At 40.3% G+C, this 27,355-nt stretch overlaps 1 protein-coding gene across 1 annotated transcript; it reads right to left on the reverse strand.

Moving 5' to 3' along the window:
• Positions 1 to 307: 307 nt before the first annotated feature.
• LOC130432691 (protein argonaute-3) lies at positions 308 to 26,708 on the reverse strand. The gene is given in 21 exon segments (XM_056762182.1): positions 308 to 5,569; positions 5,655 to 5,854; positions 6,700 to 6,801; positions 7,534 to 7,668; positions 7,904 to 8,098; positions 8,352 to 8,442; positions 8,550 to 8,568; positions 8,571 to 8,708; positions 8,788 to 8,972; positions 9,185 to 9,318; positions 9,750 to 9,872; positions 10,843 to 10,962; positions 11,038 to 11,185; positions 11,617 to 11,704; positions 11,967 to 12,101; positions 13,518 to 13,654; positions 13,897 to 13,918; positions 13,921 to 14,104; positions 14,261 to 14,381; positions 14,454 to 14,625; positions 25,892 to 26,708. Coding segments are annotated over 21 exon segments (2,577 nt in total). The 5' UTR covers positions 25,911 to 26,708; the 3' UTR covers positions 308 to 5,460.
• Between the last annotated feature and the right edge of the window lie 647 nt (positions 26,709 to 27,355).

Here is a 27,355-nt window from a genome sequence, read left to right on the forward strand (position 1 = left end):
CCAGTGAAGCATTCATCTTGCCTTGACATTCTTTCACAGAGAAAAAACCCAAACACTGCTTTGTTTTGTCTAATTGGTTGAATGCAAACTTAAGGACAGCGTTCTCCACGCGTGACTCCATCAGCACATCAGTCTGCAGTCTTTGGTGAGGAATGAGATGCAGTTTTGGTGGAGGACATCACGATAAACATGCCTTCCACTTATTTCTTTATCACTTCGACATGATTTTAATATCTTGCATCCCACACATAGAACCAGCATATACATGTCATCGCTATTGAAAAATTAATCCAGACGACATTTTAGGTCGGTTTGAAAAGCAAAGCTTTTTATTGCAAGTATTAGTGAAAGATACACTCCAAACTGAAGCAAAGCAACACTAAAAGGCCATTGATCTACAAAGAGAGTATTACAAAACAAAAGAAAGACATTTCAAGGTAAAAGAAGGATCCCTTGGTACATCAGAGAGAGAGAAGAGAGGACAAAGCCATAGAGCTCCTGGTGTTACGAGAGGAGATATTGAGAATCACTGCGGTCGGATTGAACACGCCATCCCGACTCGACGGAAAGGAACGACTGTACTTTGGCTCTTTCGGTTGCATCAAAAGACAGCGACAATCAGGCGATGCAAGTGTTCGTACCAAGAGACACCGCACAGAAAATGAAAGTAGGGGTGAGCACTGAAATTGGGAACGGACAGACTTTCCATTCGTCTTCATTGAATGGTTCACAGTCCATTTTTTTGGAATGCTGGAGCTTGACGTTTCAGTAAACCGTTTTGTAAACATTTTGAGGAATCGACGTGCATTCTGTCACCAGCTTGGCCGGAGCTCGATGCCTCTGTCCTTCTAGGATATGACGCCACGAGACACAGGCCGAGGTCTTGTGCGTTCAGACGTCTGCTCTTGTTAGTCTAGGAGCGACGCTTGTGTCGAGGGTTATGGACTCGTCGCACAGTTAGTGGTTAAAACAACAAAAGAACCGAGATGCCATAAGAGAGTTAGTATGCTACGCAAGGCGCTTGACAGACATCTTGGGTCACATCTGAAAGTAAAAGTGTACAGTTAAGGCTGAGGCTCATTATATATAAACTGTATATTTATACGTGTATATCTGAGTGGAATGGGACCCCTCGCTTCAAAAGACTCTGGCACGAGGACAAATAAAACCCAAGCAAATTATGAAAGACAAATAACACCTGCTCCATTAAAGCACCAGACGCATCGAAACATCTTTCCTGTTCACCCACAAGCCAGGGAAAGTTGTATGGCTGAGAGTTTAGCAGCTCCGGATAACAAAAAACAACAACATCAATCAGCTTTTTCTTTAAAATAACCGAGTCAGTGTGGTTCTACGTCCCTTAAAGAGATGAGATGCACGAGCGGGTGCGACGAGCCTCTCTACTGGAAAGATGAGTTTTGGATGCGGGGTCGACACACGTCGGCTAAAGAGGAAGTGATGTCAAACACATCGACCTCCTCCTAGGGCACCCTCGCTGCCCGCTCTGTGGTTGTGCTTGTGTGTGTCAGAGGAAGTCAAAGGTTGGGACGCGGGCGTCACGCCCCCAACATGCCGCATGAAGCACTTCCTCAATAAATACACCGTTAAATATTTCCCATATATATTTCCAATATATTAAAAGAAATAAACATTTAAATATGACAATAAAATAAAAGTTGGCTCAATAACGAACGATACGACACTTGTTATGATTTAAAAACTATATATTTCTTACAACTAGATTTCTTTAAAAGTGTTAAAGATATTGTCAGGCATTAGTCAAGCATTATACTGTCATCAAAGTAATATCTGGGTTCATCTTAACAAGTCCGGCTCATGTTTTCATTCTATTTTCCAGGTATGAAGTCTGTTTTTAGGACTTTTTGCATCGTGGCATTTTCATGACAATTAAGCGGTGGTTTTTTTTTTCCATATTGGAGGGATTCTAGTCTGACCCAAAGCCTTATGTTAAAATGGAAATAGCAATGATCTTTCAAATCGGTACAAATCTTAAAGAGAAAATAAAAGATGCTTAATTGTCACTCAAACAAACGTCCCAATGCTATGTCCTTCAAATCTCCTTGATAATTGAATGGTGTAAAATATGAGCGGGTGTTTGTGACGTTCACCCATCTGCAGCTCATTTCACTCTTAACATTTGCAGCATACCAAGGTAAGTGAGGTGCGGTGTGTTGAAATCTGTCATCGAGGTACATTTCCCTGGACCAACAACAAACACAAGCCACGCGGGTCACACAGAAAACATATACTGTGTGCATCTCACGTGGGGCAGAGATCCATAGGCCACTAAAAACAAAAACCTCTTTTATAGAGGCGTAGTGAGACATCCGCGTGAACCTGCAACAGCAAAGATTTCAAATACAAGAGAGCATCTTTTGCTGTAATACGACACAAAGGGGCTTACGAGGGTTTAAAGAAGGAAAGCAAAGCACACCGACTTTGTTTTCCGTTCGGATGGCAGTCTATAAAGTGCTATGCTAGGCTGTCAAAGGTCTGGCTATGTTGTGTCCATTCTGGCCCTGAAAACACCTCCGTTGGTCCAAATCTCTAATACAGTATGATAGAGAGCTCAACCCTTCGCTCATGTACTTGGCATATATCGTCACGCTAATATATCGTCTCGCTATCAAAGTCCAAAGGTGTTGTGTGTTTGCATGTGCGCACCTTCATCAAGGTAAGACTAATATACTCTTTAGTTTCTGATACATCAGCACCATCGAGAAGAAAGGCACTTTCTATGAACTTTGAACGTCATGTTACGTGTTCGACCCTAAAAGAAGACCCTCCCCTAAATCATGGACGAAGACGAGGTGAAAACGGAGCATCTGGTTTAGAAGTGGCCTTACACGTAAAGACCCACCTTCACCAAGATAACGGAAGCTACAACAGGCAACACGTTCAAGCAAACGCTACGATCTTTCCATAAACACAATACAAAGCCTTCAACGTTCACCAAAACCAGTTTCTTTGCCATCATCCGTCCAAACCTTTCCAAACAGTTTGAGCGGAAATAAAAATGATCTCGCCATCATGTCACTTCGGACTTTATTCCTTGCGTTCAAGAAATATGCAGTTTGACTGCAAAAAGAAAATATATGGGATAACATGACAGTTTGATGTCGTTAATTTGAGAAAATTGTAATTCATGGTCACAAATAAAAATATCTTAAAAGCGCATCGTGACATCAGTGGTGCTGAATGCCATTTGATGCGTGTCGTCACATGACAAATCGGGTTATATTAAGTTTGAGTATGTTCACACATGACAAATCGAAAATAACAGCAGAACTATTAAAAGGCCTGGAAGACTAAAACATCACTCATGTTTGTGATGACATTATGGCAAGATTAAAAGCATTTTTATTCTCGGCCAAACAAGACATATTTAGGCAACTATTAGTAATATATAGATTTACATGAAAAAATGACGGTTATTTGGCATTCCCACACAAACGATTTTACTTCCAACCTTGTTTTCTGTGAGGCTCTGAAGCACCAGTAGTGGTTTCATGACGGAAGGTCTAATAAAACGGGCACAATGTCAGAAGCTGAATCTTTGCTTACCTCTCATAACCTCGTGCCGGAGCACAAACATTCACCTAAATGCATTCCTCATTCAAATCCTTCCAGGACTTATTTCAATCTCAAAAATGTAATTGCATAATCAAAAAACTATACTAGACCTCGTGTTTGGACTAAAATTGGTATGGATAAGATTTGAAGTGATTCGTTTTTTTAGTGCTATGTGCGTTTAACCGTAAATTCATTCTGACTGGCCATAGTGTTGTACCGTTCAATGCATTAAAACAAAACACAAATAAACAAACACAGAAAAATAAACAACAAATGTCTGTCCTGGCGAGAGAGAAAAAACACACGACCAGCACCATCATAAAACATGATCCCATCTTACCAATGAAGTCTCTATCCGATTTCTGATAGCACCGTACATCACGCAATGTTTAGTGCAGAAAACCATCCGGTGGACATGCTTCAGACAGGGCGCTGAGAAAGACATTAAAGCACCCACGCTCACTGACACGCTCTTCAAGTTAGACACGATACTGACATCTAGTGGCCCTTCAGTGAATAACAGGCACCTACAAACATGAGCCCGGAGTGGACGATCTGTCTCTCGTCCGCAGGCCGACTGAAGCATGGAGCCCGCCGGTCTACTTTAACATGTACAAATAGCAGCGTAATCCTTTGAACAGGCAGGGCAGTGACAACTGAGATGCTGAACAAAAACATAAGTTAAGTGTACAACTGGACCGGCACGATCACACCGCATCTTAAGAAATCTTTAAGGCCATACAGTCGAATGTGATCGCAACTGTGCCCCTGCTTGGACTTATTGAGGGGTCTATTATTTCCGACTTTTGATCGACCAAACCCAACATCAACCATTTACGAAAGCAGGCACTTATTAACACGCCATGAAACACCACGAATAAAATCAAACGTGCCACATCTCTGACAACCTTAAAAAAAGCATCAAGCACAATGGCCATTCCCCGCTCGCTCGCTCCTGCCGTAACGTTTTCTTCTAATCGCACACAAAGCATGAGCACAGGAGGTAATGTCATCCGGCTAACGGATTATTGCACTAAACTACTGTACGATAGCAACATCTGAACATGTGCTGAACGGAGCAGCGGACAGGACACATCTGCTTTTCGTCAACACAAATACTGGAGGGAATTTGGGCGTTTCCAAAATGAAAAAGAACACAATTGAAAGTATACATTAAAACACATGATCACTTTGCGTTGGCGTAAGTAAAAGCTCACAGACGGTGTTTGGAGCCACCCCAGGTAGAGCATAAAATTTGCGATAAAATGAAATGTCCGGCAGGGACCTATGCCCGGCGATGGCACTTCTCTAATGATAAAAGCTTGATTTTCTCTTTTCGTATGCTAACGCACAATTGGTTCTTCACAACTGACACTTATACACTTAGTTAAGTCACCATTGGCTACAAAAATAATTGAGATCGGGAGAGGAGTACATCCATGTGAGCATTTCCTCTTCGGACATCTTCCTTTCTGTCATGCTCAGTCTGCTTCCGATCTGAACTCGTCCTCGGAGAAGGCCGGGACACAGGGGGAAAGTGCCGTTAGAAAACCTTGAGGTACTAGACGTGACAGGCAGGGGAAGTGAATAAACGTGGAGGACACAGAAGAGCTTCCCTTTTGGTTGTCGTCAAAGATTTGGAGGGGATGTGACAGAACGGCCTCGTTTGGCTGGTTTGATATTGCATAATAGTGCAGAGGTCCACATGTGGAATTAAAGCGTGGGCCCTGTCTTCCTGCTGCACAGTGTCAGGTCCACATTTACTGGGCGAGGTGGGCCGGGCTTCCGTCCGCAGGAGTCGATGGTGTGTATGTGGTCGACGGTTGTGTGTGTGACTACTTGAAGACGGGCTGAATCTGAGCTGGTTTAGGCAAAGTACATGGTCCTCAGGGTGTCGTGGTGAATCTGCACAGCTTTAGCAAGCGCCTGTGGATCCCGGCCGTTGCTTTGCCCGGAGACATGGCTGCCCTCCGCGCTGAAAACAAACCGGATGACATTTAATCATCAACCAAATATTAACAATCTTGTTTTTAGCTTCATCAAATGACGCGCGCACACACCTGTCGTGTTCTTTGTCCACCAGGTGGTAGCGGGCACGGAAGGCCACCAGATGGGCATAGTAGGCTGGCGCAGGGATGGAGACGGAGCGGGTACAGCGCACATACGTGTGGCACAACTGGTAAGTGAGCAGCTGGAACTCATCCGCAGTGAAGCAGTTGTCATCCCACAGGACGTGGTAGTGAGACGGTCGGCTCGTGCCCTGAAAACAGTTCAACGGCAGCTGACAGACGTGCACATGACACTGACACAAACTCTGCTTGTCATCAAATCACCAGGGCTGTTTCTAAGTGAATCTCACAAAAACAAAGATTTTCGCATATCGTCACTGTCCTTCCAAAACCTTGGATGTAATTCAAGATGAATTCACTGTTTTTCAGGAAATTAGAAAAACACTGTGCATTTTAAATGACTGAACACAATGTTGACGAGCACTTTTATTCGTTAGATATTTACAAAACCCAGTGACAAACATGAAGGGTGACTAATAATGATTTATAGCAAAAGAATAAAAATCACGAAATACGGAGATATGAGGTTTGAAAAGGACACCACCGATAATTCACATCTTCCCATAAGTGATCATTGAACTACTGCACCCTGGATCTTTACATTTGTCTCTTTTTATTTCACATTTTTTTCTAAATGCCAAATTTCAGATGCAATGCTGCTATACAGTAAAAATGTCATTATACAAACTTTTTTTTATATCGGAATAAAATGAAAGCAGTACATCAAATATGTATAAACATAATAGTGTTTTATTAAAGGTTCGACTCTTACTAAGTTTTTTTATTTCTAGTAACAAAGGAAATGATCTTTACAGTTCATATATATTCTTTTTCTATTTTAGGGTAAAAATGACTTTAATGTTTTTCGTGAGGTTCACCTTCTGCTCTGTGAATGTTCCAGATAACTGCTAAAACATATTTATGATAAATTGTGTGTCGAACAAGAATCTGATTCTATGACCCCTTAAGCCATTCAAGACAAAACAGTGAATCCAGAAGATGGTGGTGGATTTTATCCGGTTGTGTTAGTTTGTACCTGTATTCCAGCATGACTGCAGAGGTAAAAGTCAAACTCGTAGGGGTGTGTGATATCTGTATCTACTGTCGTACCGGCAGGAATGTTTCCACTACGACCCACCTGTGCAGAAAACACAAAGACCTTAGAGAACATATTCAACACAGACATGAAACTCGAAATAAATGTGAAGCCTTCGTTTTGAATAGAGCTTTTGACAGCTTTCATCATAAATGCTTCAGACCTCGTCCACACTCGCCGGTTCATTATTCTCATTTATTTATACGTCAATATGGCCGATTATGTTTTCAAATGACTGATTCAAATAAAAAGCATGTTTTGAGTTCTCAATGTTACAGTATATTTATTAACACTTTTACATGAATACAGAAAGAAAGACTTCTTTTTATGAAGCTTTCATTTGCTCTCAGTCCTTTAATCGCTTTGTAACATCTAATTTTGTATATTCAAGGCTTCAGGGGAATAAACAGTATACTGTATAATAACAGGTTTTGTGAAAAAGCCCCTTCATCATACATCACAAACGACGTGAGAGGCTTCGAGAGCAAAAAGGGGTTTTATAATGAAACTGAAGAGATTCAGTTTTCATAGCATAACTTGAAGAGTTATGCTATGATCTTTTCTCAAAGGTCCACATGATCAAAAACTATCAAGTGTACCCATATCGATATTTAGACACAAAACTCTGGTTTAATTACTAAGAAAAAGCTTCTTACTGAACACATTCCGTTCAACTATTTTAAGTGAAATATTAGTGTACTCTAGCGACAAAACAACATGGTTGTATTGTGTATTTGTAAACAAAAAATGCTGAATTTGATGTAGAGCACTGACCCTTTCATTGCGGTCGGCACAGAACAAGCGTGTGTGGTGGCGTTTCTGCACCACTATATACGTGATGCCAGGCTGGTACTCCTTCTCCAGACTGATACAGGCCTCTCTGATGGCCAACAGCTCATAGTACAACACCTGTGAACACAAACAAATTCATATATAAATGATTCAGATTATTTTTCTCTCAGAAAATATATCAATTTTCTAATACAAAAATGATTAAATGTTTTGTAAAGAAAAACATCAGTGTACACAATACACAATTCTGTCTTGACTGCTTTTATAAAAATCCCATTATAAATCATATGGTGACCTTCCGAACAGTAAATCAGAATAACAGACGAGTCGTTCAGGTAGTGCTGTGCCGCACCTGTCTGAACTGCCCCTCAGACACGCCGTCCCTGTAGAAGATAATTCTTGTGGGTTTGTAGCGGGTGGACTTGTAAAACTGGATCAGCAGCTCTCGAACCATAGATGCCAGGTCCTGAATTACTTCCTGTCTGGGTCGCTGAACACGCACTGTGGCACAGTATCTGCTCGGATGGGCGTCCATACTACCCACCACCTACAGACAGAAAACATAAAAGCACATTCAGGACGTCTTTTCAGCCATAGGTGGGCAGGGCAGGTTGGCTTAACAAACTCAACCAACAATAAAATGTAAAGAAAATACAGCAGCAACAGTCTTCAATGAAAATACACACAAAATGTGTCCTATTGAAAAGTTTCTTAATTACAACAGAAAAAGTAAATCATGAATATTTACTGCAATGCCACTAACAACCATCAACTTGAGGAAATAATGAAGAAGAACTGACCGCCGCGATGGAGGGCTTCTTCCCGTCTCCTGCAGGAGGATGAGTGACGTCCGCCCCTAAAAAGATGACAGGCTGCTGGAATACTGACGGTCTGAAGAGACACCACACACACAAGAAGTGTTGATTTTAAGAGGTCAAAGCTGTTTTTATTCACTCATACGAGTGTTTTTTCACGACGATTTATTTTCCGTCTCTCACCGTTGATGTGGCACCAGATGTTGTTGATGCCGCCGAGCTTGACGTTGATCTTGAGGCAGAGGTTGGAGAGCGTCTGAGGAGACGTTTTCACCACGTTCTTCACCTGCACACACTGAGTGGCCATTCCCAGAAGAGTGTCTCCAACACGCTTCACTTCAGCTGCACACACAACAGAGAGAAATCAAGGTCTGACAGGCTTCATTCGCACAAACACGTGTGTGACCTCACACGCTCTCACCATAGACGGGGGTTTTTCCCGGCAGGATGACGATGATGAGCTGAAGTCCAGAGTACGTGTTCTTCAGGTGTCTGAACATGGGCTCAACACTGTCTGCTCCCTGTGCATACTTACAGAAACACGGCTGACCCTGAATGGGCATCCCAGCATCCTTTGAGATCTTACGCAGCTGGTCTGTGAAACCCCTGAAAAAAGACACCAAGACAAGAAATGTTTACCTATACTCATGATATATTGCATTCATGATGTGTTCGCGATATGAAATCAAGCAATGTTTCTTCATTACATCCTAGTCCCGGATTGCACGTTTTTTAAGATTTTTCAATAAAGGGGACTTTTATTTTAGAATTTTATTTCAGACTTTTGTGTCTGTCGGTGGAGACAGGCAGAGGCTTACTTGAGAATCTCTTCTCTACACTGTCTCTGTGTGGCGAAGCAAGCGATGGCCCACATCTTGATCTCCACACCCGTGTGGAACTGTTTTCCTCTCATATCCCACACGCCGTGACTGGGTGTAGCCACGGTGCGGTTCTGTAACAACAACGTACGGTTCATCTGCTGCACGGGACGAGTGTAAACACAACACGCATGCGTACACAAAGCAGAACTCATTGCTAGACTGAAAGTCGAACTTTACAAGAACCAATAAAACTGTATATGTATGTAATTCCATAAAAACATGTACAAATGTATACGACTAGTAGACAACATCAAAATGCATTCAACTGAATAGAAGAACATTTAAAATATTAAACATTCAATATTTTTTTAAGTGACTTTATATAACAGCTCTAGAAAAACACATATTATTTTGGTAGTAACACACACACACACACGCCACAATGGCCTCAGTGGCAGTTAGGGGACGTTAGTTTACTCAAGGAGCGGGCCATTCAAACAGACAGACACACATAGATGTGGGTGATTGAAAAGAAGGGTACCATAAAGTGCTCTGTGCTCACCCTGCCCCCGTACTGCAACATGGGTGCGGGTAACACGCGCCCGGTCACGTGAGCCATCTCGTCTCGCACTTTAAACTGGAACTCCTGCACAAAGGGGTCTGCTTCATAGTTAGCGCTGCGTACCTGCAAACAAACAGAGCCACGCGGTCTACATGAGCACATCTGCTTGGAGACACTAAATATCACACAACTTATTTTCGTTGACATAAAAAACATGTCAAGATGTTGCACTTAAAGTCAACTGTTTCAAAATAGATTTTTGCTTTTTCTGAAAATAACATAAGCTCAAACTGGCCCATTCAAAACAAACAATCAACATTCTAAGGTGGTTAATTCACATCGACATTGGTGATAATGGATTACACTTCAGTGTACACTAACCAGTGAACTGTAGTCCACTATTCTGAGAGCGAAACGCAGGCTGTTTGCCAGAAGTGCTTCACTAAACCTCCGCTCAGATCCTGCCACACTCCTAAGTGTAAAAATACTCTCACCGTGTTATTTTTAGCTTAGTCTCAAAGCCAGTCTTGTCTTTGCAGAACATTTCAGCGCTCATGTCAGAAGCGTTTCACCTACGCTGCCTCTCAACACCCATTTTTGAGATCTTCACATCTAAATGAAGACTCAGTCGGCCGCTTGGATTCAAAGTGCAGCGGTGCTTCAGTCGCACGTTATCAGCAGAGTACTCGCGTCTGACAGACTGTAAATCTGTAGAGAGTGAGGTAAAGAGTTCACTGCACTCCTCTCCAATGCCGCTAATCAGCTGACAGTAAAGTTAGCGCTCTGAAATGCTGACCTCTATTAGCCCAGACATCAAACTCAATCCATTCAGATCGACCACATGGACTGCAGTTTGATAACACACATAGCTGACAAATGCTTATGCAAGCCTCGGTTGTAACAAGGTGAATATGAATGAAATGACACAGTGTCTTATTTAAAAATGGCAATTAATGCAGACCTTTCTATATTAAATCTCTACACTGTTTGGGGACCATAAACAGCATACAGGCTAAAAACGATAATTTGGTGAAACAATTGGTTCTAAAAAAGAACTACAATACTGCAGGTATATAAAGGCATCAACACTCACCAGTCTGCTGATCTCCTCCTGTCTGTCGGGAGCTGAACGTGCCGTGGCTTTGATCATGGTGGATGTTTGATTATCTGTCAGTTTCTTGATACAACGTTGCCCCGCTACAATATTGCAGACCTGCACAAACATCAGCGTGTGAGAGATGAGAATCTCACCCGTGTTTACTTTGAAAGTGGGAATGACAGGACTCACCTCCAGAGGCAGGTAGGTGTGTTTCTGCTCCTGGCCCACCTGTAGACAGGGCAGATGAGGGTATTTCAGCTGCAGGCTGTATTTTTCTCTGAAATACTGGGCTACGGTTCGTTCTACAGTTTGACCATTCTCCAACTGCAAGGGAAACCTGCACAGAATTAAGAGTGTTATTTGCCTAAACCAACACTAGAGGGCACTAGAGAGAAGAATGGCTTTTTTGGAGTCAGGTACCAAAAAAATTAGGGAATTGTTCACAAAGGCAAATTTGATTTACTATTTGTAGTATATAGCATGTGTACAACATATAAATAAATATACGGTGTTCATTGAATATCTGCTACATTTGCCAAAATGCTTAGAACAATATACAGGGCACACTGCATGAAATACTGTCTGCCACAATTCAATGCATTGACAAATGAACTGTTGCTGCAATTGATGACACTTATAACCTCAAGCTATTTTTACACATTTTCACTAAACCAGATGTGTAATTACCAAAAACTCATCTTAAATCAATGTGACATTGTGATTAATAACATCTTGTCACTCTTCACTTGCTTTAACTGTTTGACTCACGTTTGATGGCTGGCAGGCCGGCGGGTCACATTACAGACCCGATACTTCCTCCGCATGGTTCCGCAGTGTGTCACCTCCACCTTCAGTCCTGCACATAAACCACACAATCAGACAGCAATAACCACACACACCCACACAGGAACACACACAAGTACACACTCACTCACTCACACAGGAACACATACTCACAAGTACACACCCACAGAGGAAGACACACACGCACAAGTAAACACACACACACGCAAGTAAACACACACAAGTACACACACAACAAAAGGCAGTCATAGACACAGAAAGACGCTGAAAACGCAGAAAAACACAACTACAGTCACACAAACAGAATGTCAAACCTTTGATTTCTTTGGTGAATTTGACTCTGTGGGAGTCTGTGAGTGGCCGAGGCTGCTCGTCAATATTGTGAATGTCCAAAACTTCACACATGAATTGAATTACTGGCTGTGCCTTGTAGAAAGCTGTGGCAGAAACTACAAAACAGAAGAGAGTCAAAACTGATCAAACGTGGCTACAAATGTATGGAAAGAAGACATATCATGAGAAATCAGTAGCATCACTCATTGTCAAAACAAATAAGCTAGAGAAAAAGTTAAGAAACCATTCCAAATGTTCATTTCATATCATCATTTTTAGATGTTTTGTGTTCATTTCAGTCCAGTGTTTGTTGATTTTCAATCAAATCTAACCTCAGGAGTGACAAAGTCATCCAACAGCAATGTGAAAGACTTGATAGCATGACAAGACACTGAAATTAACATCCAGGTTATCAAATACAAATGTGACTGTTTCATCGCTTAAAAAGTGAATATGATCTTGTTTTGTTTTCTTTGCGGTATTTGAGGTCTGGAAAAATACAGAGCATCTTGTTTCTGCAAATAAATACAATATTTTTATTTGAAATTTGGGAGAAATGTTCTTCACAGAATGAAACAAAAATGATACTTTTACCAAGATATTGTACATTTTAAATCAGAAAAACACTCTGAAATGGTCTCTTAATTTTTTCCACAGCTGTATATTGACATACAGACCAAAATATGTATTTATCTGTCTGTCAGAAATAATAAATATACAAAAAAATACTAAGTTATAATAAGCTGTTATAATAATAAGCTGCTAAAGTAAAAAGTATGGTTTCTTTTAATGTATGTGCACACAAACACTTCTCAACAAATGTTGGTGTGAACTCAAAGCCGGTTTGACTGCTAATTCATGTGTTTTATACGTTCGCGCTCTTTCTGAGCCCATACGCTCCATTATATCTTTCACAATAAGTGAGTGAAAGGAGAGACATCCAGACGGTTAGAGTTTTCCCTTTCTTTTAATACAGAAGGGGCGGCGCAGACAATACACCCAATTGACTTGTGGGAGTTAGAGAGCGGGAAAACCAACCAGACAGAGGGACACTGAAACCTCCATCACTCACTCAGAGAGCCCCTGCTCTTCATCCCCACGGCAACAGTGTGAAATGTTCTCATACTGTGAGCTGAAGGCTTGAAATGAGTTTTGTTGACCAATAAACATTTTGTATGAATCAAGTACTTTCTTCTTTTTCATTTTTATATTAGTAAAGAAAAAAAACAGTAAAACATGTTGATGGTTACAGCTGTGTTATGTCATAGTTTTCATGACCCAATTATACATTTATGTATTAATGGGGGAAATTTTAGTTGTGTTGGTAATGTGTGCTGCTGCACCAATTAGAAAACGCCAAGGAATGTTCCATTATTAAGAATTTATTGAACAATTATTAATCAATTGTTTGATTAATAAAATATTTACTTTTCAGCCTAGGACATGTCTCTATTTTGCTCATCTCAGAGAGAAAAACTAAATCTTGGATCTACAAGCTAGTACTGAAATCGAAACTCAAACTAGAGCCCCACCATCGATGTTGAGCATCATCTTCCACATGGCTGGTCGGACAGACTGATGAAAGCCAAACCACACCTCTCTACCCCCACCCAGAGGATGGTCATAGCCCTCTGGGGCGGAAAAGAAGGATCGGCCCACTGGTGTGTACCTGAGAGAAACCGAACAAAAATGATTCAGGCAATTGAGGTTTAATGCTTTCACTAGGGCTGAACTACAAACTTCATAAGCAGAATATCTTTGTTTTAAAAATCTAAAATATCAAAAGTATTTCAATTAATTACGTTTCTGAAAAAGGTGTAATAATGGGAACTCTGTTCGTTGTTTAATGAGCAGATCAAGTTTGTCTGCGTGCGAGATATCTGGACACATAATAGCAGCACCTGCACTCACTTCATGGAGGGAAGGTGGCGAGGACAACGTCCACGGCGTGAACAGGGTTGGTGCTGATTGGCTTGTCTAGCTCCAGGGGCTCAGCCATACTGCGACCCGTCAGTACCTCGTGCAACAAGTGCCAACTCACCAGGGAAACAAACTTAATCATCACCTTAAAGGGACGGTCTTTGCCCCCCTCCCCTGGCAGTGTGACATCCAGATCCACCTGCAGACACAAAACAACAACACATATAGTTTAACAGAGGCAGCGTTGGATAAAAGAAACAGGATCAATTTAATTATTTTAACTTCTTGATGATCACGCATTTTTAGATGACTCCTAAGTGTTGTGACAGATTTAATGTTTCTGTGTGTCCCTCACCCCTGCGGGAGCCACGGGCAGTGGGTTTGCTGTGTAGAGACTTCTCTTTCCATCATAAACTGGTCTTCGATCCCCAAAGATGGTCACCTTAAAGTGCTGCACCATGGAGTCCACGACCTCCCTGCGAAGACAACTCTCATCAGACGAAAGTCTACAAGAGTCAATTACGAGGTTCAGATTCTGAACAGCCTACCGGTTCACACGCCGAGGACACTTCTCGGGTTTGATGTCCACCTCGTAGAGGTAGACGTCCATCTTGGGGATCTCCACCTGGAAGCAGTTGGCCAGAAGCTTGATGGGCTTCCCCATGGTGCCATAGCCGGGCCTCCGAGGCACTGAGAACAGGGGCTGGGCCCCAACGTCTCCTGGAGTCACAGAGAAAACGAGACAAAACGTTAGACTCGTGATTATATCATGATATTAAAACATGCAAATGATGACAACATTCTTGCATGAGAATAACATGTAAACCGGTTTGTTCATATAGAAATTTTCAAAGATGGGCGGTTCCCTAAGGAACGTTTGTCGTCGTTCTGGTCGAACACCAGCAAGAGTGAGACAAGTTCAAACAACCGTGACAGAGGTGAAACTAATCCTCTCACCGGCAGACAGCTGCTTTAAGAAAAATGCCTACAGTCATCGCTGATAATGACTCACCGACAATCAAATGCACATGTTAAACAAGCATGTTTGTTTTCCTTCCACACAAAACCTCCTAACCTGGCCCTCTGTGGAGGAGGAAGGGGAAAAGAACAATACAAAATAAATAAATAAAAAACTGAATTAATGAGAGCTCCATGAACCGACTGTTGCCTTCCTCAGACACGCAGTGTTTTATTTATGTCCACGAACATCGGGTTCTTTTGAACTGAACATAGTGGATGTGAACCACAGTTATTGAGCGCTGCTTCAGTGTCCTAGACATCTCTCACCTCACAGACAAAGGTTTGATTAGATGTCTCTTTTCTCTTTGGTACATAAAGTCCAGGCCCACAGCACACTTCTGAGATCCACTGAGAGTGACTCATTTCAGTTTGACTCATAATCTTTACTGAAGAGGACACACACGGTCTAAAAAGTCGTATAGAACAAACAGTGTTAGAAAGACAACTAGAGAAACAAGATTCACTCAAAGAAACCAAGCGCTAGCCCTAAATGATCCCATTAGCTGCGATGCAACAGTTGGCATCCCATCACAACCTTACAATCTTAAATTCAACATACTCGTCAATCATTTTAACTTCAATTTTATTTAAAGGGTCATATGACTCGGCTTAAACGAATATTGTTGATTTTTTTAGATGTAATGTAATGTGTTAACACGATTTAAGGTTAAAAAACGCTGTATATTCCACATACCCTGCATGTTTGTATCTCTTCTTTGCTCCGCCTCTGGGAAATGCATAGATTTTTAACAAAGCTCATGGCTCTGAAAAGTGAGGTGTGCTATGATTGGGCAGTTAACCAGTGTGTAGTGATTGGTGGAATACTGCAAGCGTGTGACAAAAATTGTATGTCTCTTACCATATTTGGAACATCAGGTTCCTCTTCAATTGTACTGACAGGTACACCACCTTACTTGTATATACATTTGAGCGGTCTTAGTCAAATCATACCAAGACCTGATATAGATTTGTGGGGGTGTGGTTACACCAGGCGTTTCAGGCAGGTCTGGGAGAGTATTCGGTTTTGGATACAATGCATCTTTTGTTCTGACACTTACATTTTTGCAGTTTAACGTGTCTAATACATCCATGGGCAACTTACAACACATCAAATACACAGAAAAACGCGTGTTGATGCCATATGACCGCTTTAAAATAATGTTAAATTGACAGTAAAGAACAACCCAAACCCCAAAGGAAGATCAACCCAGTCGTTACCATGGTTACAGCCAGGAAATGAAGCAAAAACCTAAAAGCACCTACCCACGCCCATCATGCATTGTAAATTGTTTGTGAAAAAGTCTTGCTCTTTCACAGACAATTTTTTTAATTGTTCATCTCTGGAAATCTTAAATTAAATTAAATCAACTCTCTATAGCTGCTCTGTCAGGAATCTGACCTCCCTTGTTTTCAGCTTTTGGCTTCCTACAGCAGACACAAGGCTCTTCGAAAGGACCCCAGTCATTCACAAGTCACTGGACACACAGGGGGGTCTGAAACTCCAGACGTCGCTCCGCTGGCACAAACCTTTGTCATGGAAAACGCCTCGAGGAGACTGATAACGATTAAATGTTACTCTGAACACAGACACTCTGACACGTACGCATGACATTTAGATTCAGAGCCAGGCTTAGGGGTGTGAAAAGGATGCTGGGATTTTCTGATTTACGTTTTGAGAGGGCTTTCGTGGAGGCAATGAAGCTGGTGGGCGGTGCTTTTCAACCTCCACGCATTCAACCACACACTGTACTCTACAAATGAGTCATTTATACCACACGCTTCCTTGACTCTGGTCTCAGGGTAGAGCTTTTGTTCCAATTGCTGCCCACTCCAAAGCACTTGTACACGACTCTCTCTCTCTCTCTCTCTCTCTCACAGAAACACATCTCTTAAGAGGGAACGTAGCCAAGCACCAAGGCCACTCGGAATAACAGAGAGAAAAAAAGAAACGAAGTGCGCAAGGATCAGAAAAGGAAATCGTCATTCGAGTAAGCTTATATTTCTGCTGGAGGTCACACTTTGTGACATCAAATAAAGTGACAAAATATAGAAAATCATCTATAACTCCCTGGATGAACAGAAACACAGCACTTATAGATACTACTCATATGATTTAATCTTATCACAAGAAGAAACACAAAAATTCTGAAATGAAACAAAACTCACCATACGATAGTACCACAAAAATTCAGAAAGAGTTAAAAAATTTAGCTGATTTTTTTGACAAAAAAAATTACAACATTATTTAAAAATATATTTAAATATTTTATGGAACCTTATGTTAAAAATAAAAAGTAATAAAAACTTAATAAAGCTAAAGTTTCACATAAAACTAGGAAAGAGTTTAAGGGAACTCTCATAATTTTGAAGCAATAAAAGAACAAAACATAAAAAATTACATTATATATGCTGATGCATAGCTCTATGTTTTAGTTTTCTACCATATATAGACCCTCAAGAAAAAAAAATTTTATACAACATTTGTGTTTTTTTAATAATCTACATTCTTCCATTGTCTCGTGAGCTATTGTATGAATGCATTTCACAATCTTTGCTATATTATAGTTGTAAAATGAGTAAACTGTGACCGACTGCCATCCATGCTAAGAATTGACCATAACACGCTTAAAGGTATATTTGACAAAAAAAAAGGGTCATCATTTATTCACCCTTAGATTGTTACAAATCTGTATAAATTTCTTTGTTTAGCTAAAAACTGTCAGACCTCAGCTCATTATGTTTTGAAGACACGGGAGTATCGGAAATGACTCCGTAATTTCAACATCCTGTCATTAAAATGCCCTGTAAAAACGAGGACAGAGACAGTCTGCTCTGTGATGGCAAAATTATAGGAGCTTCATTCCTCTCATTTGTCAGTACATCTTCAAATCAGACAGAAAAACGCCAGCAGCTCAAAACCCCCCAAAAATATGAAAAGGGAGAAAGCTCTCCTCGCCGGACTGCTGGCAAACACCGGTGTCCTCAGGTGACCCGTAAACAGGCAGCAACATGAAAGGCTCGAAGTGACCATGACTGGAGTCTGACATTCACAGAGATATGCTATCAGAACGCAGCCGGTAATTTTAGGTGGATCAAAAACAAAACAAAAAAATTAAGATAATGCACAATTTTCTGGATTCCATGTGGAAAGAGTGATTAACAATAATTCATCATTGGGCTGAGAGGCAGTACTGCTTCTGCTGCCGCCCTCTGAATCATTACCGCAGGAACTCATTCACACCGTGGCCATGTTTGCACAATAACACCATGCCTACACTGGAAGCGGCTGACGTTGTTTCGCGGCAGCTTGTCCTCATCTACACTGAAAGCATTGAAGCTGCACGTCATATAAGAATGTTTATTGTCGACCAATCAGCTGTGAGATCAGGATTAAACAAAATCTGTAATGCATGTGTTGTTTCGGAATATCAAAAAATATATACAAATTAGTTGTGAAGAGTTAATTAGATATGAAGAGTTTGTTCATGAAAAATCATGTTTTTTTATTAATATCAATCAAACCGCAGTTGGTTTGTTTTGATTTAAGCCATAATAACTCAAACTAGCAAACTACTATAACACAATAAAACAGATGAGTTTTGAAAATATGTAAAAACGGAGTTCTCATTTCAGAAACAAACTCTTCAAACTCTTCACTCTTCTGGGGATGCAACAAACAGCTCACCCACGATTCAATACAAACCTTGGTTTTTCATCCACGGTATTTGGTTCAGTTCTGATGGCTTGGCACATTAAAGTGTTTTTTCATACTTATTTGCTTGTGTAACAGGAACAGGAAAAAAAACTATTTAACTGCAATTCTCTTTATTTAACTTTACTTATTTTATTATCTTTAAGCAAAAATCGCGTCAGTTTTTGGTTTAAACACGGAAATAATTGAAACGCAAAACCGGAAAACCTTAATTCACTAGCACGTATTGAACCGTGGAGGTCGTACTGAACGGTTCAATATTATATTGAGTTTTGTGGCATCCCTTTATATATATTACAGTATACTGTAAAGTATTTATACATATCGCATCTCCATTTTTTTTTTTTGCCTTTTTGTCTTACTAGTCACCCTTGGTGTTTGTCACTGGGTTATGCAAATATATCTAACCAATCAAAATGATTAAAATACTTTACAGTATATAGCTTATTATTTAAAAATTACAGTGTTAGATTAGACTAGATTACTGTAATGCACTTCTAGGTGGTTGCCCTGCGGGCCTATTACAAAAACTGCAACTGGTTCAAAACGCGGCAGCTCGAGTTCTTACACGTACAAAAAAGTATGAGCATATAACCCCGGTTCTGTCAACCTTGCACTGGTTACCTATAAAGCATCGCATTAACTTTAAGATCTTGCTTATTACCTATAAAGCCCTACATGGTCTAGCGCCGCAGTATTTGAATGAACTTCTATTGTATTACAGACCACCACGTACATTACGCTCTAAGGGGTCCTGTCAGTTGGTAATACCTAGAATTTCAAAATCAAGTGCAGGTGGTAGATCCTTTTCTTATCTAGCGCCTAAACTTTGGAATATTCTTCCCTGCACGGTCCGGGAGGCAGACACACTCTGTCAGTTTAAATCTAGACTAAAGACTCATCTTTTTAATCTTGCATACACTACACCTCCATAATATTAATCCTCAGAGGATTTAGGCTGCATTATTTAGATCAACCGGAACCAGGAACACATCCAACAACAAATGATGTACTTGTTGCATCAAAGAGTGCAGAACAGTACTCTACTCTCAGCCAGTCTTGTCTCTTTGTTCCAAGGTTACCGCAGGATGCAGTTCATGCCCAGACCTGATGGCAGAGCTGAGAATGGGAAGCGGTGACCTGACAAGTGCTAAGAGGATAGAGCTGGATAAAGGACGCGACAACTTTGTTTTTTTTCTACAACATTTCAAATGCTATTAGATTGTTAATGATAATCTTTAATTTTTATATTTTTATTAAGCCTTGTTGTGCAAGCACTGATGAGCTTGTGCAGAGGCAGCAGCTTTTGCCAGAGGGGAACTGGAATCCCCTGGTTGGGCCTGGGTTCCCCTGAGGTTTTTTTTCTCGATGGGAGTTTTGGGTTCCTCACCACCGTTTGCATATTGTTTTGCACTATCTGCCTGGCCGGGGGGGCTGCTTTAGAATTCATACTTGTATTAAATGTGTCTCATGTACAGCTGCTTTGTAACAATGAAAATTGTAAAAAGCGCTATATAAATAAAGTTGAGTTGAGTTGAGTTGAGTGTTTTTCCATTTGATGGAAAACAGTGAATTTAGACATACGAGGTTTCATAAGGATATATATCAACTAGCCTCAAATATCCTAAACTGTGCAGCCTTAAGTACCAAGTATACCGACCAAATACTACCATAACAAAACCATAAACGGGACGATAATGTAGTTTAAAATCAGCCTGAGCAAAAGATGGCTGAAGAATTCACTAACTGCTGACCAGCCAATCTGGTCTTTTACTACATTTTCACCGATAAATGCGCTACTGTATTCCAGGCTGTCTAACTCTGCCTAGCAAACTACAGCAAACACACACACACACACACAATACAGCTGTTGTGAGTCTAATCCAGAGGCCTGGGCTGTGGGAACAGGACGAGTGCTCAGCGGACAGGACACAAAGGCATCAGTCACGGCGCAGAGTTCAGACGATGAGTGACAGAACCGTGATGGGAAGTTGAAGCGTGTGCGACTTCGCATGTGTACAGTTGGCAAACCGACTGGCACGGCACCACCAAACAGCACTTATGAGAAAATACGGTAATACGGAGATGAGGATACAGAGTTCAAGCAATGGCATCATCATTGTGCATTCTGCAGGGCTGCAAGGACTAGGGGGAATATATTATTTAGGCCTTTAATAATGTTTAATATTCAATATTTAACGCGCCTCTGCAACTGGCTTTAATGGTGATTTTATCAAGTGGAGTATATTCCCCAACCAACCAATCAAAGCAGGGTTAGGGGGGATGGAATGTGGCAAGGTACGCAGGGGAAAACAGCCTGAACCCCTGACCACACCAGCAGTGTAGCTGAATGAATACCATTCATTTTGGATAAAAATTCTAACTCAAATGAATGAAACACTTTGTGGCAAATGGGTCAATATGCCAGCAGAAAGTGAGAAATTGAACCCAACACAAAATGGTCAATAAATATAAAGAAAGAACCCTATTGCATAGTCTATGTCAATGCCTGCTTCTCTTACCTTCAAATATCTGCGTCTGGGTTCTCTTCCTGTATAAATTCCCCTCAACGAGCCCCTCTGCCATCCCCCAACCAACTTTCAAAGAAAAAAGGCCCTAAAAGCAATAGAGGGCCTCATGTAGACAGAGAGATTGCTAAGCCCACGTATGTTACCGCCATGAAAACATTCCCCAGGCTGACAAGCCAGTACGGAGGGCTTTCCTTATATCCACCATGTTTTACTTAATTTATGGCCTGTGCACTTTTAAGCATCCTTTCCTGTTGGATTTGTCGAAGTTTGTAAAAAAAGCATAACATTCTTGAAAGGTCATGGTTACTAGACAACGGTCTGAATATTCACAATGTATTTGTCGCTGATATGCAGTTGAATTTTTCAAATTGGCATATCGGTGCATCTAAATGAAAAACACGAAAACAGGCAATAAATATATTATTTTTTATCAAAGTTTTTATTGTCTTGGTGTTTGTTTTAAACATTCTAACCTGATGACTATAACTGGTGAAATAATGGTTCTAGAAGAAAATTCTTTCTTGGTTTCACACAACAAAATCCAAGCATTGGCAGACAGACCTAGAAGCTTTACAGCGAAAAATAGGATCAATCAGACAGCAATCGTGACAACAAAGTTTAATTTTACATGAAAAGCAGTGACCCCTTTCCATAACACAAGTTTAAAGGAAACTGCACTCTCCATAGAATCCACCCAAACCATGTCATCTGTTTACAGTCGATGGGTGGGGCAAAAGAGGGTATTGTGGACGGTCTTTGCACATACATACAGTCCAAAATTTTCTTATGCATTTATTTGTATTTGCCTGTCATTTATACCATGTCTCTGCATTGTTAAAAATGCCACTCAAAATGCTTGACGGATGCGAAAAATATATCGAAGCCGTTCCGAATTTTTTTTATGACGGAAGAAAAAAATCGGAGGCAGTGTGTAAATGTGATTGACAATAATGTACAGTCATATTTATTTTTAAACATGCAGGAATTTCGGACGCAAATTTCGGATGTGCAATGGGCTTAAGCATGCAGGAAGGACTCACCTCCTGCTCTCATTTTGCCTTCAACCAAAGACCTGCGATTAAAAGTCATGAGCACACAGCAACAGGGCAAAGTGTAAACAACTAAAAGTGCTGTAAATAGATTAGGGCTGAACACGACTAAAGATATTCCTAGTCGACTAGTAGCCCTTCATTTCAGCAATTATTCGAATAATAGCCCATTAATCATATCAACATAATTACTTGCGTGTATATACACAAGGGAAAAAATAATCTAAGTTTACCAGCTAAGAAAATAGATTTTAACCGAATTACAGAGAAATGCTAAATCATAATAGTAAAACATTTAAAATAAAAATTAAGAGCTTAAAAGGGCATATATATGAGCCGCAGCAAAACACCAGAAAAATGTATAATTATCATGTGTTGGAAAAACAGCAAGGAGACTGCCTGTACATTTAAATAATTAACTAACAAAAATACAAACTATAACATCAGCTACATGTCAAATGAACTTGCCAAAAAAATAACCATAAACAGTAAAAACCCTTTTGAATAAAATAAACGTAAAAAAAATATTTTTTAAAGGGAAAAAATAAAGAAATCAAATAAATAAACATACCGCAAACTTTAACTCTTAAGAATATTAGTACAAAATAAAATATTAAGCAGAAAAATAGTAAAAAGTACAAATAAAGTAAATAATAAAAGATAAAAGAGGCCTATGGACAAGTCATAAACAATTTTGTGCAAAGCAAAATAAATAAATAAATAGCAAAAACACTTAACTGAAAAATTATATTGAAGAGGGAAATTAATGAAAATGAACGAATGAATAAACGCAACAAACATTAGAATAAAAAAGAACAGGCTACAAACAAATACGTTTTTGTACAAAACAACGCAAACAAATAAAAAGGCTAGAAGTTCTTTGGTTAAATGGTTTAGGACAAATATATTTTATAAAAACGTGGAGGAAATAATTTAAACAGAACGAATACAATGCAAATACAAATGTTTCTTGTGATGTCACACTGGCCAAGTTGCGCAGCGCCATAAAGTTTTAACGTGTATACTGATTGTGTGACGTCACATGAGTTTTTTTTTATTTGAATTTCGCGACTAACCGACCAAAGAAAGGTATTCGACCAAGCCTCCTTCACATCGAGTAACGTTAAGTTGACTATTTGGGGGCAGCCCTAAATAGATACAGTAACTGTGCCATAATGGCAGGATGTCAGATTTCTCATAACCGTTGTTGATGTTCAAATCACCAAAACAGACACACCCCTGCCCCCATCTTTTGCCTTTATCAGCGCTCAGCTCTACTTATGTCCATCCAGTGCACTATGCACCTTACTGCTGATTGGCTACAAGGTTGTTTTGGTTCTCAGCCCGACTTTGTCAAAACAAGCGTAATTCGGAAATGGGAAACCCCGCCTTTAACTCTTTCACCGCCATTGACTCTCTCATTAAAAAAAAATCGTTCCCCGCCAAACATGAGTTATTACGCCAATCAGTGTTTGTACTGTTGTACAGTAGGTGGCGCTGTATCACACCTTTGCGAAAGAGTACAGAATCCCAGAACCTAGAACGTATATACAGTATCTTATCGGTTTTTAAGGATTCTTCCGAGTGTAATCTGGGCGGAGTTTTTCACAAAAAATGTTTATTATCTCAGCTGTTAAATCAAAGTGATGCATTTTTGAAGAAACCTACCCACATTTAAGGAGTGATATAAAAAGAACTAATTAAGATAGAATACGGTTACTTTTAAAAGCAGAGACTCTGTTCATTCATTGGACATATTGTTTGTCCATATAAATGTTACAGAAAATGTACTGTGAGCCATTAAAATTTGGTGAAATGTTATAAAAACGCTAGCGTAGGCTGGCAACTTTTTTTTAAATAGGCTGGCGGGGATGAGTTAAGGCTCCTGAAAGTTCCAAAAACAGTTTACGCAACCTGTCCTGTGTGGGAAAATTACATCATTTTGGCCCGTACCCACTACCCACCTACCTGTAGTAACATCTCAAAGTGAAACAACAGGGCTCGCCTCTCTTTGGTGGTGACCCTTGATGGTTGAGCAACAGGAAACATTTGGGATTATAAAATATTTCTAACCACGACATATTTAGTATTTAGGAAGATAGGCTTGATAAAGTTTAATGTGAATTTAGAAAAGCTATGAGGGACATTGTTAGGCACAGCAGAGAGCAGAGTGGGACAGACAGACAGACACATTCTGGTTCTACTCTCAAAGACTTGAAACACCCTCATTTCCCAACAACAGCATATCATTGATGAAGAACAAATGAGTATATTATGAGGGGAAATCCAATTAACAAGCAAAAATTTCTTTATAAAGCCCCTATCGGATGGGGTTATTTCAGAGGTGACAAGTATGAGACCTCCCACAGCCCATGTAGACCCCTTAGTCAAACAAAGAAATCCATGTTGTTTTCAAAAAAGTAACACATTGAAAAATCAGAGAGGAGAGAAATAGTCCTTATAAGATTTGTAATAGAAAAAGACAGTGTTACAAATCTCTACAAATAATAAACTCCTGACCTTAAGGTCAGTATGGCTATGGGAGGTCACTAGCCTTTTCCCAGACATTGCCTCTTGACCCGATTTTAACCCACATTCAGCATGTACTATTAGAGGCAAACTGCCCCCCCCCCTCAATATGACTAGTGCCTCTTGAAACCAAAATGACTCATAACTTAAAAACCACAGAATGTAGTCACAGTCTTTAAAATGCCCATCATGAGGTACAATGAGATAATCGCACTCATCTGAAGCACAATACAAGAAAACTGTGATCAAATACTAGCGTAAACACTTAATATTACGCATTAAAGAAACAAAAGCCTGTAGAAAGAAGACGATTCTCAAACAAATGTCTTTACAGATCAGGAGACATTTGGAGAGTCAAACAAGAGACCTCACAAAATTAACCTATGAACATTACTTTAAAAAGACAGAAAAGCAGGATTCTGATTTTGAATGAATTTACATCACATTTCAAGTCATTTGTGATAACCGAATGAGGATTTTCCAAAAACATTAACACTGAGAATCTTTTTGTGAAGAATCATTAAGACACATATTACTCAATTGGATGAAACATTTTTCATTTGAATAGTATTATTACTTCTTATCATATATGCTGTCGTTGCTTTTTCAATTATTTCATTAATTTCCACGACTTTCCGAGTGTTTAAAACTATAACTTGACACATTTATGAACGTGGGAAGCCAATTCAATTCAAAATGATTCACAAAAAACTTTGACAGGCTCAAGTTCTTATATTCAAACGTTGAACTTTACACAAATACTAAAGCCAAGCATCTCTCTACTTTCTAGTCGTCAACATGATGTAACATGTTCAAAGTCCAAGTAATAAACAATATGTGCGTTTAATATGCCAAGAAGCACACATGCACTCGAAATTAACATTTACTTACCACCGTATTATCCATTTTTGATTTCCATTTATCCATTACGTTATTATCCGACGGTTTTAAATATATCCATCAGAATCTCAGACACCTGCACAACAATAACGATGCTCTGATCTTCATGATGCAGGGATACATACACACACTAAAAGCCTTAAAATACTTTGCTTACAAACCAAACTCGAAGTTCCCTTCAATCTTAAAGCACTAGAAAGGACATGACAGACAGCTGCACGTGAGAAATTCAACATCATACACACCTGTAGTGCCGATTTCCATTCATGAGGTCTCTGTCCGGTTCCGTCCCCGGCCCGCAGTAGACGAACTTCAGACAGTCGGACCTAGAATAAGTCCCCTCGGCCGCCCGAACCGGTTGTGACAACCGGACCAAGTGTCTCCTCGCGGGTTGTGGGTTCGAATCCCTTCCAAAAACGGCTTCCTAAAAGCTCCAATATCAAAAGGGGCCCTCCGGACCTCAAGGGGAAGTTTCGTGTCACTCCCTCCTCCCCAGTTTGGATCCCTATCTGGTCCGGATTTTAGGTTCGACTGACAGATTGACGTGACGGCCAGCCTAGCCAGCCCGCTAAAGCGAGAAGTTCCCAGTCAACCTCCACGAAACAGCACCGAATCGCTGTTTCTGTGACGGCGACGCCTTCACAAACGCGTCTCAGGGAACCCCGTGGCGGTCTGTTGAGATGTTATATCGTTATTACGTCGGAAAAGTGCACTAACGCCGCCTTCACTCTTCGACACACAGCTAGCCTGCTACCGCTAGTGATCGGGCTAACCAGCTAAGCTACATTCCCCGTCTGAGAGGAATTAAAATCCCGTAATAAATCGTCTTCTCTCAAAGTCCCCGACCACCGATAAATCCGTCTGTGAAGCTGGTGACTTTTCTAGCTCGCTAGGTTTTGTAGCGCTTCGCCTGAGGCGAGTTGAAATGAGTTGGAGTTCAACTCTGTCTTGAGGTTTTCTGACAGCCAGAGACTCGCTCGAGCTAAATATGGAGCGTCTGATCCTCCGCGAGCGCTACGCGACGACCTGCCGCCAGTCCCGCGATCTGATTGGCTACCAGGGGATGCGCGAGGCAGCGGTGAGGGCGGGGCTTTGGGAAGCGGTCAATCATCATTATCTTCACTTATTGACTTTCATACGGCGCATTTCATGCTGTAGGTTTTTAACGGTATCAAAATGCTTAGTCTGCCAGTCCATTTGTCATTTTCTTTCAAATTAACCGTGATTATTTTGCAGTTAACGTACAGAAACCATGTTTTTATTATATTCAATTATTTGTTATTTTGTAATTAAGTATTATTACTGTGGTTCATTATAATATAAGTCTACCAACCATGATTTTAATATAATGTATAGTAACTATGGTTTTATTATAGTAAACGTGTAGTAACCATGTTTTTGGAAGATTGAATACAATTTCTAATACCATCGTTGTAGAAACTAGGCTATTTCTATTGTGACATTACATTTAGTCATTTAGCAGACGCTTTTCTCCAAAGCACTTAGAAAAAAAGTACATACAATATTACAATAAAATTGTCTACTCTTCAATAATGAAAAATGATGCTAATCACTCTATACATTTTTAAAATGATTTTAGACTTTTTCTTGCTGAACATCTTGTTTTACTTAAACGTCAAAAAGTAAATAAATCGCAGATAACTCTACATGTTGTCTGCAAGTAATAGCAATGAATGCCGAGGTCAGGA

This window comes from Triplophysa dalaica, chromosome 12 (genome assembly GCF_015846415.1).
Source record: "Triplophysa dalaica isolate WHDGS20190420 chromosome 12, ASM1584641v1, whole genome shotgun sequence".
In the NCBI taxonomy this organism is placed as follows: Eukaryota; Metazoa; Chordata; class Actinopteri; order Cypriniformes; family Nemacheilidae; genus Triplophysa; species Triplophysa dalaica.